Source organism: Simochromis diagramma, unplaced genomic scaffold (genome assembly GCF_900408965.1).
Source record: "Simochromis diagramma unplaced genomic scaffold, fSimDia1.1 OVJJ01000106.1, whole genome shotgun sequence".
Classification (NCBI taxonomy): Eukaryota; Metazoa; Chordata; class Actinopteri; order Cichliformes; family Cichlidae; genus Simochromis; species Simochromis diagramma.
Window position 1 is genome coordinate 1,224,743 of NW_024387121.1, and position 12,971 is coordinate 1,237,713.

At 39.2% G+C, this 12,971-nt stretch overlaps 2 protein-coding genes across 5 annotated transcripts; both read right to left on the minus strand.

Moving 5' to 3' along the window:
• Positions 1-612: 612 nt before the first annotated feature.
• LOC120743332 (troponin I, fast skeletal muscle-like) lies at positions 613-4,476 on the minus strand. The gene is made up of 7 exons (XM_040046937.1): positions 4,397-4,476; positions 3,394-3,426; positions 3,176-3,212; positions 2,943-3,071; positions 2,249-2,338; positions 1,988-2,161; positions 613-977 (listed from the first exon to the last, which is right to left on the minus strand). The coding sequence occupies exons 2-7, from the start codon at positions 3,399-3,401 to the stop codon at positions 900-902; spliced, it is 516 nt and encodes a 171-aa protein (XP_039902871.1). The 5' UTR covers positions 3,402-3,426; positions 4,397-4,476; the 3' UTR covers positions 613-899.
• On the minus strand, positions 3,393-12,970 carry LOC120743334 (troponin I, fast skeletal muscle-like). Of its 4 annotated transcripts, none has more exons than XM_040046942.1 (8): positions 12,638-12,970; positions 9,546-9,578; positions 8,633-8,672; positions 8,420-8,548; positions 7,880-7,969; positions 7,061-7,234; positions 4,397-6,214; positions 3,393-3,426 (listed from the first exon to the last, which is right to left on the minus strand). In XM_040046942.1, the coding sequence occupies exons 2-7, from the start codon at positions 9,551-9,553 to the stop codon at positions 6,140-6,142; spliced, it is 516 nt and encodes a 171-aa protein (XP_039902876.1). In that variant the 5' UTR covers positions 9,554-9,578; positions 12,638-12,970; the 3' UTR covers positions 3,393-3,426; positions 4,397-6,139. The 4 variants fall into 4 exon arrangements, with proteins under 4 accessions (XP_039902876.1, XP_039902874.1, XP_039902873.1 ...); XM_040046940.1 differs by lacking the exon at positions 12,638-12,970 and adding an exon at positions 10,751-11,635; XM_040046939.1 differs by lacking the exon at positions 12,638-12,970 and adding an exon at positions 10,747-11,632.
• Between the last annotated feature and the right edge of the window lies 1 nt (position 12,971).

A 12,971-nucleotide genomic window follows, 5' to 3' on the forward strand; every position in this document is an offset into this window, starting at 1 on the left:
CTGATGCTGGAAATCTAAACACTCAACAAATAAACTGCAGCTAATATAAACCAAAACCTCTTCCCATTATTATTTTTTTAAATAAAAAACTGTGCTCATACAATTACAGTGCACCATGAAAATATGATAGATGCATTAATGGTTCATAAATTACACAACAGAGAGCAACGGTTGCATTTAGCAGCACTGGTGAGAAATCTAAAAACCAAACTTAGGTGTCCTATTCTGACTGTATGGAATCTGAATTATTCCACAACTTATTTCATAAAAACAATAAAATACAACCTCATAGCAATTAAAACTTCATAGATTTATGAAGAAAAAGCTCAAATCTTTGGTAAAAATCAGATTGTGCAGATTAGTTACCATTTGAACCAAGATTTCTTTGATCATGTATAGAGTAGGCTTGTTTTAAGAATTCATTTTAATTTGAGGACATTTAGGTTGGATAACAAAGATAAGACATAAAGGTGGGAATCAGAGTTTCTTCCTGGCATCATGGTAAAAGCTTTAAAACAGATTCAGACAAAGATTTAAACTTCAGCCTCTACAGTGATCCTGTAAATATGATGATGATGAAAGTTGGGCAAAAAAAAGACAAAAACAGCATGATTGTCTCTGACACGTGATTTTATTTTGTATAATGAACATTGTGTGCGATTGTTTCCCCGACTGTGTGGAGTTGAAGACTTGGTGTCGGTGTGTGAACCTTCCCCTCCCTCCAGACTACGACAAAGTGCAAAATAACAACCCTCAGGTAAATTCAACTCCCCGCCTCTCAGATTTGCTAACCTGCTCTTCAGACCTGTGTGACATAAAGCAAACGCGCTCTTCCACCAGCACAAATAGGACACATGGAGTTCATGTAAACAGAAAAACAAAGCAGAGCAGTGAAACATTTAGGAGGCCTCGAACATCTTCTTCCTGTCAGCTTTGTCCTCAATGTTCTTACGCCAGTCACCCACCGCTTCTGTAGGCTGCAGAGGACAGGAAGCAGAGAGTTAGTCCAAACAAACCGGGAATTTAGACATCTTAGTTTTATTAAAAAGAGAGGTGATTGAACTTAATCAGCTGATTTCTGCACTTTGACAGCTGACACATGGAAAACCAGCCCTTACATGCCTAATACTGACAGCTTTTAACCCCAGTTACCTTGAAGTCATTGTCCAAAATTATGAAGTGTGACTTTATGTTTCTAGAAGTAGAAAAATTCTGTAATACTGTAAAGACTGAATGATGAAATAATTGACAGGAATTAATTTTTTTTTTTTGAAAAAGCAGTCTTTATTATGCTACTCCTAATAATTTAAAAAATTAAATATTAATTTCCTGAATGAGTTTTAATTTGCATCACAAACTGTGAGATTTATTCAAGTTTTTCAGGAAAAAAAACACACAAAAGATGCAGAAGTCTCCAAAACGTCCTCCAAAAACTTGTGGACCAAATATGATTCAGTTGTTAATTACAGATTTAAGAGAAATTAAGAAAAAAAATGCTTTTTAATTTCATCTGTGAGCAAATGTGTGGGATACAAGGCTCCAGTGCTAGTTTCTGATCAGAAGTCCAAATACGTTCTCTTCCAGATTGCCGCCAAGTTTCCCTGGGTGTGCATATTATTTTTGGCTGTGTAAAAATTGATTTATGTTTGAAATCTGCAATATAATCTCAGCCTGGAATTCAAAGGCCACGGTGTATCGTCTAACCGCGTGACGCTTTGACGTCCAAGTCACCAACAGTTTTTGGTGCACGTCAGAATTATTTTGTCATGAATGCCAAAACTTTGGAGAACATTATATATAATATTCTGATAGTGTAGGGTCATCACATTGATGATAAGCTGCTTCATAGATATTAAAACAGGTTTACTGGCACCACATCAGTAAAGTCAGTAATGTAAAAAAAGAATAAAAATCCATCACTGCTGGAACTAAAAGTGCAAACATGTCGATTTATCCTGACAAAACCACCCTCTGTCTGTGAACTCACCTCCTCCTTGACCTCTTTCTTGACCTGCTTCAGGTTGGCCCTCAGGTCCATGGTCACCTTGTGTTTGGAGCCCAGCAGAGCCTGCAGCATGGTGTCAGCAGACATACGCACTTTCTTCAGGGCAGGCTTCTTCACTCCTATCAGGTCCACAACTTTGATCTTCAGGTCTTCAATCTATGCACAGAAAGAAAGTGTTATATTTACCCTTCTTTACTTTTTAGAGGCCACTCTAATCCTGTTATGCTCCCAGAGGAAGATTACCTCTTTGTCAGTCTTTTGCACCTTGGCTTCGGCATCGTACCGCTCGTCATCGATCTTGTCGATGGCGGCGTGAAGCTTCTTGCAGAGTTCCTGTTGATGCATAAAGAAACCCCAGAAGATGATCTTCCCACAGCTTTAGAGTTATACGGCCTTCCCTTTTTATATCAAAAGTGCTGTTAAAGTAACAAAACCAGTGAGTAAATCATTTGTTTCAAGCTCATATAAAGTTTTAAACTACTTTTGCTTCTAAAAGTACACCAGACAGGAAGAGACATGCAAGTTACCGCGTTGCTAGCCATGCCGATCAAAGCAGCTAGGTGCTAAAGGATGTACATTCCTCTGGCAGAGGAGTGCTAATGTTAGCAGGTCACTCGGTGCTTCACTTAACACTTTCAGGTAATTTATGTTTATGATGAATAACAGCAGCAAAGTTCAGGCTAGCTTCTCATTTCATTAGCATCCTTTAAGTGTCCAGTTTCCATGCTGCATTATGGTGGCACTTAAATGCCAAAATAATAATAACAGTCATGTTTCTACTCAAAACAACAACATAATGAAATAAATACAGTAATAAACAGCATAAATAAATTAATTAAATGAATAGGCTATTATAGTAGCTGATTGTTTCCTGAACTACTAAAAGAAACATTTTATTCTTTCTTTTTTCTCGGATAAACCCTGATGTCTCTCTCACCATCAGGGCGGCCTGGTCTCCGCTCAAGTCTGGAGGAGAACAGTGCTCGGCCATGTAGGCCTGTTTGGCCGTCTCGGTTTCCTTTTTCTCCTGCTCGATCCAGTTCATAGCAATCTGCAGGATCAAGCTCTGCAGGACAGAAATCATCATCAAACAAGTCTCGTGTTTAATGGTCTGCACTCAAACATACTCAGCAGCAGAAGAACTCAATTTTTTTCATAATCCTTATTTACCTTGAGATGATGCCTGCGGCTGGAAGTCATCTTTTTCCTGTTTGAGAGGAAGTTGTGATCATTAATAGTTGTAAAGGTTACATTTTTCTAATTCACATCTTTTTTGGATCCAGATATTAAACATTTAAAGGGAGCATCTTTAAAAGGAGGCAGATTTCTGTGCATATATAAATGAGGTATAGTGTGCATCAATCAGACAGGATGTTCTTCGCACTTACTCAGACATCTTGGCGGTTTTTTGGGTTCACAACCTGCAGTAAGACAAACATAAAACTGAGTGACTGGAGGAAACGTTGAGGTCTTTCTGAGCCCTGCTGAACACCAGAGATGTTCAGATAATCAGTGTGAGGTTCTCTGAGATCAGCATGTTCTGCTGCTGTGATGGAGATGGATAGACGGGAATATTTGTGCCGTAACGCGATCTGAGGCCACAGCTGAAGAGCAGCGACGTCAACTGAACTAAACTGGGCTGGCCGGGATCGTGTGTCACGTCTCTGCGGTTTACACGTGATCGAGTGAAGGATTAATTTGAAAAGATCTCCAGTGGAATATCATTAACTAACATGACATCATGAACTAGCTGACAGTAGCTAACCTTTAGTAACTATCCATAGTGTCTCTGAGGCACTCTGACAGCATGTCTTCATGACCAATTAATGTCACTTTTTGATTAGAGGATTAGGTTAGACATCTTTTTTTGTTTGTTTGTTTAGGCAGGGTATATATACATATATAAGATTAATTAATGATTCAAGTGTTGTTCAGTTTTTAACTTTATACATAAACATTTTCAGGGAACCAGAAAATATTTACCAAACCAGAATCAGATTTTTGTAATTCCAGGCCTTCTGATCAGCTCATATTTCTGTTGTACGCACATCCAAAAAGTCAATGAACAATTTGAGGCAAAACAGCTGAAATCAGGTCTTTGACAAGACTGAGGCAGAGCAGCTGAACACGTCATATAAATTTAGGTTTGACACAAAAAGGTCAAATGTCACCAACAAATGTAAAGAAGCCACTTGGATTGAGTGAGGAACAGTCAGAGCTGTAATCCTGCTTTAAATCATGTCTTTTCTAAACACAGTCGTTTTGAGACGTGGCTGCATGCAGCATCTTTTTATTCTATCTGATAAAATAGAAGATGCTGCTCTCAGAGAAGCTCAAAGATGCTGGAGATATTAGAAAAAGAAAAAAGATCAAGTAAGGAAGATTTCTCACCTATTGAGAGGAGGAAGAAGAGGACAGGACACACTTGGTGGAAGAAAAGGAGACACTGCCAAAGCCACAGACAGTGAAAAATGAAATAGGTATATATGGTGGTTTGCGATGCCTCAGCAAATTGCCCAGATCCTCTTTATGGAAATGGATTCCCAGGCAGACCAATAAGCCTGCGAGCTCCTGAAATACACCCGGCCCAGCCCTGCTCTGCAAAACGCCCTCCCTGTGAGAACCCTTCATGCCTCCATGCTGTGTTTGTGTATATGGAATAAACTTAAAGGAGAATGAACAGAACACTTTTTATGTCTTCAGAAGGCTTCGGACAGATTTAATATATGTTTTGATCTTTAACTCAAAAGGAGCATTTTAAGCCCTGCAGCATCACAACAAATGGAAATCTTCAGCTTTCCTGTAAAACCCAACGTTAAATTATTATGTGTTTCCTTCTTTACTGTTTTATGTATTTTGTTTAATTATTTAATTTGAATTTTTCTATGAAAAGTGGCCAAAATTTCAAATAACGAGGACAGTGTATGTGTTTTAAAGTTTAGGCTGCAGATTCCTCTAAACACCCGGGTTTACAAAACAAGTGTCTATTATTGGCTCCGAATGATGTCATTAAGCTTGGCTAGCCCTAACAGGGTCATCATAAAGCTCTCCCTTTGACCAAATAAGCACCGCCCACCTGCTGATCAAAGCTTTTGTTTGAGATTCACAGCCAATCAGAAGAAAGTTCCTAAAATGAGGGGCTACACCAAGCCCAGCTTAATTTAAAGAAGGATTATTTTGAGCCACAAATTACACAAAGCTACGCTAACATAGTTTAAAAATAAAAACATGGAAATGCTTCCAACATGTGAACATTTCTGCAACATGATTTTTTTTAGTTGCAACAGGGTAAGATGAGCTTACTTTAATAATCTCAGTAGTCTAAAGTTTAAACTGTTTGGAATCAGATGTTTTTTCTTTACATGCAGAAACTGTTTGAAAACTAGAAAGACGAGATGGTTGAATCGTTGCTTCTTTGTGTGGAAAATATCTAAAAAGGATTTTTTTTTGCTTGCTCTCTGAAAACATGATGTTTTGGGTTCAACAGCAAAAACTGCTTGAACTTTTGTAAATGTTATTGTGCATTTAGAAATGTAATTACTTTTTTAAAAGAAGTATCATTTATATAGGTTTCATTGTTTGCTCTCTTAACTATCAGACTTAACTATCAGTTTTATAGTCTTTATGCTGCAGACTGGAAAAGTCATGTCAGAGAATCTCTTCTCTCAGCTGAAAATGACTTTTCCTCTTTCAGAACGAGCGCAGGTCCTCTAAATGTTTTTTTTCTAATAAATTTGTCAAAAATCAAATTTCTTTGAAGTGTCAGTGTGAAAATGTTAAGGAATCAATTTGAAGGGCATTAAAGTGTTACTAAGTGGATACAAGTAGCAACAAATTAATCCTTATTTCAAAACTTTTATTGCTAACGATTCCATGAAAGCTGTACATTTTGAACTGACGTTTCTCTGCCAGATGTTTTAACTGCAGACGAAGTTAAATTCACTTTGTTTTGGTTCAGTCTCTCTGACGCGCAGGGGTGACAGCGTGACAAAAACAGCCAAAAAATCATCAAGAAACTGTCTGAACATTTGTCCCTGAGGGTCCAGACAAGACCCAGAGACACCTTCAGTCACTCAGACCTCAGTCTTAAACGTCCCCGCCGCCCTCCACCATCTCCACCGATCCAGGCGGCTTTTAGGAGCTCTCGAACATCTTCTTCCTGTCGGCCTTGTCCTCGATGTTTTTACGCCAGTCGCCAACGTCTGCAGGCTGGAAATAATGAGGAGAACTCGTCAACACCTCAAACTGAGACCAAACATTTTATATTTTTTCTATTTTATGCTTGAACCTATAACGTTTAAAATCTGTGGTTGAAGTAACTGAAATAAAGCAAAATATGTTCAAACAATAAAAACTAAACTGATCTGGAAACTAAATGAAACTAAACTGACAAAAACAAAATAAATAAATAAAACGAATTAGAAAATCCAAAACTATAATAACAGAGCCATAACCATTTACACTTGTGCCTGAGGCTTGCCTGACTCCCAAATGATAGCTGTGCATAGATGAAAACATGTGCAACAAATAAAAATGAAAATAAATAAATGTAGTTTAAGAGAAACACTAACTTGTACAATATTTGAATGTTTAGGCCTCTATGTTTTAATTTTCATCTCTATAACGGTTCACATGTCATGCCTAACTTCACTGCTGATGATCATTTTTTATGTGCATTGTAAAACTGTGGTTTTATTTATTTATTTTATTTTGTGTTGCAGAAATCTGATTTACAGTTTTAGAGAAGAGAGAGGAATCATTTAAATTTAGATAATAATTAAATTATTTCATTCAAATAATGAGATCACTCGAGATCCACTGTATCGAGCTGCTGGGCCAAACGTGACGCGTGATAATGACGGAGAGAAGCTCTGCAAACCTGCTGAATCAGCGTTCACCTCAGATCAGTTCCTAACACGTGGCTACGCTCTGTTTCTTTCGATGAATTCGGTCCAGTGAGTTAAACTGAATCCTGAAGTTGTTTAAGCTGCAGCAGTGGGACACAGTGATGATGAAACAAGCCGATTTCCTTGCTGTGAAAACCTCGTGTCTCACCTCCTCTTTCACCTCCTTCTTGACCTGCTTCAGGTTGGCCCTCAGGTCCATGGTCACCTTGTGTTTGGAGCCCAGCAGAGCCTGCAGCATGGCGTCTGCAGACATGCGCACTTTCTTCAGGGCGGGCTTCTTCACACCGGCCAGCTCGATCACCTTCAGCTTCAGATCCTCAATCTGGAGGTCGAGAATCGTTCGTTAAAAGCTGGCAAAAGCAGCCAGTCGGAGCGGCAGGTACTCCGGCTTCCTCCCACACTCCAAAGACATCCAGGTTTCTAAGCTGCTGTGAACCGTTCACGTGAGTGTGAATGGTTGTGTGTCTCTCTGTGATGGACTGCCAACCTGTCCTGGTTGTAACTATCACCTATGAAAACTGGGACAGACGTCTGCCCCCTACAGTCCTGAACTGATTTAGCAGCTAGGAATATAAAAACCATTTTAAACACATGAAACATGTTCCAGCAGCACACAGTTAACTGAGTTTCAGACTTTTATGAAAATCAAAAATGCCCTCATATCAAACCTACGCCTCCTTTTTCCTTCCAGCTCTTTCATACTTATCCAGCTGCCTCTCAACATGCATTATAATAGTTACAATTCATACTTTTTGAGTAAAAAAGACCTGCTCACTGTCAGCGACAGTCATCACTCAGTAGTGTTAGAGCCTCTGATTCTGATATTTAGCACTGAAATCTACACCTACCCAGTCAAGAATGATCAAAGGAACTAGATCTGGAAATAAAGCATGCACACACGATGACATTAAGATTAAAAACATCTAAAAGTAAAATGAGTTTTCCATAATCTCGCTCAAACTCTCACCTCTTTGTCGGCTTTCTGCACTTTGATCTCGGTGTCGTATCTCGACTCGTCGATCTTGTCAATGGCGGCGTGAAGCTTCTTGCAGGCATCCTTTTAAAGTGCAGAACGAACGCTTTTCATTAGCAGTCAGCATGGATGTTCACTTTGGAGGTATTTATCTGAATTCCTCTATTTTATATATATTTCATGTTTATTTCTCTTTTACCTCATAGATGTGGTTTCTAGCTAAAACATGAACTTGTAAGAAATAAATGGTTGGCATCAGTACATTGCATTAAAATACTTTTGTTTTGAAAATTATGAATTTCAGCTAAATGTAAAATAAGGTCACATAACTGCTTAGAAAATATTCATAGCTTTTTAATCATGGACATGTAATGGAATGTAAGATTTAACCGGCTCATAACACAAATGTTTCACCTTCCTCTGATGTCCTAAACTCAACTTTTTGCAACCTGCTCCACTACAATGAGGAAAACTCCCCGATGTTTTCTTGTGGTCATAAGAAAGTGTAAGCATATGACACAGTTTCGTTCTAACCGTAAGGGCAGCCAGGTCTCCGCTGAGGTCAGAAGGTGGGCAGTTCTCAGCCAAGTAGGCCTCCTTCGCTGCTGCGATGTCTGTCTTCTCCTGCTCGAGCCAGTTGGCGGCGATGTGCAGCATCAAACTCTGCAGGAAGACGAAAACATGCAAAGTGAAGAGAGAGCCTCCAAAAATTCAAAGGTTTTAGAAAACAAAAGGTTTAAGCCTCACCTTCAGATGATGCCTGCGGCTGGACGTCATTTTCTTTCCCCTGTGAGACAGAGATTAGAAAATTACCTTCAGAGCTGAAATGACCGACTGTAATTTTTCTGCATTTTGGTAATTCAGTTCCTTATTTTACGCAACACCTTTCTATGTCTACAAAATCTGCTTCTGCGCGAAGCTATAGATGTCATGGATCGCTAACCCAGGGTTGGGGGTTTGTTTTGAGTTTTCTTTAGCTTTTAATTGTGATCATCTTTGTCACATTATTCGGTGCTGGTTTCAGTTCCAAGTGCGAGCAGCTGACCTAGAGTTTGTCTTAGAGCTGTTTGTGTTCTGGTTTCACATGTTCTGGTGGTACTGCAGCATTTCTTGGTTTCAGACTGGTTTATTTGTCCCTCGTTTTTTCCGCTTTGCTTGTGTTTCTGTGTCAAGCTCATATGTCTTCGTCCAGGTCTCACTGTTCGGTAGTTCCTGTTTTATTTTGATAGTCCTTTGTCCTGTGTGTGTCATGATCAGTTGGCTTGTTCCCTCGTTATCCTCTGTGTGTATTTATTGTCTCAGTCGTCCCTTCCCTTTTGTCATGTTCTCCCTTAAGCTGTGTGCCTCGTGTGTTTCGTGGCTAATTTCTGAGGTTCTGCAATAAAGCTGCTTTTGGAGTTTACATTTACACAGCAAACCTGACAATACAAATCCACCAGTCAGCACCTCTCACTCTCACTGATAAGTGCTTCATGTGCAATCATCTTAAAGAAGGTGAACCAGAAGCAGGAGTAAGAAAAGAAGAAGAAGATGGGGGAGAGACAAAAGGAGGTAAAGAAGAAGAGGAAGGAGAAGGAGGAGAAACACAGAAGAAGGCTTGGAAAAAAAGATGGAAGGCAAGCAAATAAGGAGAAAATGAAAAAAGTAAAATTGTACTCACTCAGTCATTTTGGCTGTTTGTGATCTTCACACCCTGCAGAGACAGAAAACACTCGTTAGTCAAATGCGAGGAGTGAAAAGTAACAGAACCCTGACTCTGCCTGACTCACAGCTCAGCTGGACACACCTGTTATTGATTGGGTGCCCTTTGACCTCCAGCAAGAAACACGATGCGCTTTACTATCATGGAAAATCACACTGCCACAAACCAGCTAATTTTGGACAGGAGGGGTCAGGCGCCCAGGAGTGCTCGACAGTTGTCCCCTCTGAAGACATTTCTGCCTGGAATTTAAGTTGTTGGAGCGAGCCAATGATCTGAGCACTAAATGTCACCAGCAGATGAACCGAGTGTGGCAGCGAGTGCACAGTGAGAGCAGCTAACAGATATCAACATCCTGCAGCCATGCCAGGCACCAAAGTGTGTGCCCAGGTCACCATCTGGAGAATGAGGCTTTTTTAAAAATAAAGTCTGCATCCATCATCAAAATACAAATCCTCACTTTCACAGCCCAACCTAAAAGACACAAGCTGAGTCCTGTGAGCTAAGAGTCACTAATTTAGCTCAAAGATGCATAGAAAGACTCAAATCATTTAGGACTGATTATAGAAAAACACAACACATTCCTTAAACTTGGTCAGCAGAACGTGCAGGAAACGACTCTTCTTCACCTCTAAATAAAACCATTTTCTCAATTTTTTTCATGATGGTATGATCTATATGATCTATCTGGATTTGATGTGATCTCTAAATGATTTGAGGAATGGCAGGTCTATAATATCCAAAAACTCCAACCAACTCTGTGTGCAGATTTAAGCTAAAGTGGTAAAACAAACACATCTTCGAACATTGTTTCAAGCCTCAAATCTTGACAGTTTCGTCAACAGCGTGCAAGCTGCAAAACAAACATCAATAAAAGCTCTGCAACACCAAAATCCACATTTTAACCCGTCTGCATGTCCAGTATCGTCCGCTGTCTGAATAGCCATCGTAAGTGTCAGCTCCAGCTAACTGCTCCTTCTCTATCTCTCTAAACACAACATCAGAGGTCAGAGGTCACAGCTGCAGCAACATCTTTAAAAACAAAAAAATTAGTCCTTCGTGCTTAAAAAGCCTCTCCAGAATGCCCGGACCCCCCACCTCTTGAGCAGCCCTCCCTGTATTGTTCCCTGACAGTGAGTGAAGCTATAGGAGAAATTCTCACCTACTAAGCAAGACGAGGAAGAAGAACAGGGAGGGAGACACAGCTAAGTCTCAAACAGTAAAGATTAAACAGAGTATATAGGCTATAAAGTGCTGGCTCAGCAGGAAAGCCAGCCCTCTTTATGGTAACAGAGCTACTTCAGACCAATGGGTCATCAGGCTCCAGAAATACCACGAGGAACCTCATAAATTTCTACTGGAGGAAGTCGCCTCCCTGGACGGGAGGCTGGACGGGAGGCTGGACAGACGTTATCAGGTTCCCACCCGCAGAGGCCAGCGGAGGAACGAAGCAATTGTCACACAACAGTCAAACGGAGTGGCTGACGTAATTCAATCTCACTGATTCCCACTGTGCTCTGAGAACAGCATGTGAAGCTGTTAGACACAATCAAGTTCAGCTGTCGTTAAAATGAGGCTTCAGCACCAAGTTACTCTTCACACACATGACATCACTGATATCCTGTCCAGGGTTAAGGTTAAGGGTTAAGTGTAGGGGTGAGGGGGAGAGGGAGGGTGAATTAAATTTGCCCCTTTTTAAAATGTTAATGCCGAAATGAAAGTACAACTGTATGTCAAAGGTAACATCCTGTAATTTCAGAAAATGTCCCTATAAACTGTGTGAATGTTGCAACAAAAAGAACCATCACCCTCGATGGGCCACCGGTGACGTGGTGAACGTTAAGAGGCTAAACACAAAATCAAACCATAAAAACTGACAGCCAGTACAACTTAAAATCAGCTCTTTGAGCAAAGAGGGCTGTGGATTTTGTTTCACACCCTTGGTAGAGTCAGTGTGCCAAATACAGAGCAAACAAAAACACTCAAAAAAAACTACAACAAAACTAAATCTGACAAAATGGCATCAAACAAAGTCTGACTTAAGAAGACGGTTTAATACTGATGAGTTTTATGAGCTTAAAGCCATAATGCTGATGGTCATTTTGAAATTTGGACATATATTTTGTAAAATTTTTAAAAAGTCATAAATAAAAATCTAATATTTAAATGAAACAAATTAACATGTAAATGTAAGTTAAAATGTATAAATGAAGCAAAACAACTAATTTGGCATCATTTTGGCTTTTTCCTCTTTGCTTACAGACGGAAATCGAAAGAAAATTTCCTTCCTTCAGTTTTTGGTGGATTACATTACAAATAAAAAAAAGAATTATATAAGCCATATTATTATCCTAGCAGTGAAATAATATTTGATGGTTTGATATTTATGCTTACCACATATAGATGCAACACCAGTATAATACTGATGTACTACACTGTGCTACTACCTATAATAAGCACATTAATAAGCACTAATATTTCAATACGAATGTACTAAATGTTCGATTTTGTTTTGACTATCCAAATATTAGTATTTGAGGGTTTTTTTAAAATGCACATTAAGTTTGAAATTCATCACACCAGGTCGCTGCCTATGAGGGGAATCAGGAAAGTGAAAGTAAGACAGGGAATGTAACTTGACCAATCATCGTTTTGTTTCTGGTCTTTATGTTCTGCTTCTATCACTGAATGCATTAACGATGACTTATTGTTATTATTGTTGATTTATTGTTAATAGAAGCTGAAAACAGTCTGATTGACTGCATTCTTCCTTAGAACTTTAAATCAAAAGAGAAACACTTGAAAGTTTAGAAAAAATCAATTTCTGATGTTTAACACAACCGTTGTTAGCTGTTCCCCTCCCAGCCATGACATTCACAAATGGAAAGATATCTAAACATCTAAACATACCCGATAAACTATGTTGAGAAATCCCTACTTAATTTATACGAGTTATTTAACATAAAAACTGTAAATATTGTAAGGAATGAAGACAAATTGAATGCAGTGGTTAAACAAAGAGTGATGAAGGTCAAAAGAGTAACAGCACTCACCATTTGTAGAACTCTGTGTGGCTGCAGCTTTATTGGTGATCAAATATGATTTGATTACAAACGATTGAGCAGTAAATTCCAGGTATGATGAAAAAAAGTTGAGTCTTGAGTCAGATAACTGAGTCTTCTAGGACTCAAACTAAAAAGAGAAGATGTAAAAGAAGAAAACGGAGCCAGCAAATAAAGGATGAAAGGGCTCTCTACTGACATCTGGTGGTTCAACATCAGCACAACACATCTCAGTTTCTAACTGCCTATTTGGAAATGTAAGTTATGTTAAAGTCATCTTACACCTGGAAAGAAGCTTCTCCTGCTTTAGATTTCTGATTGAACC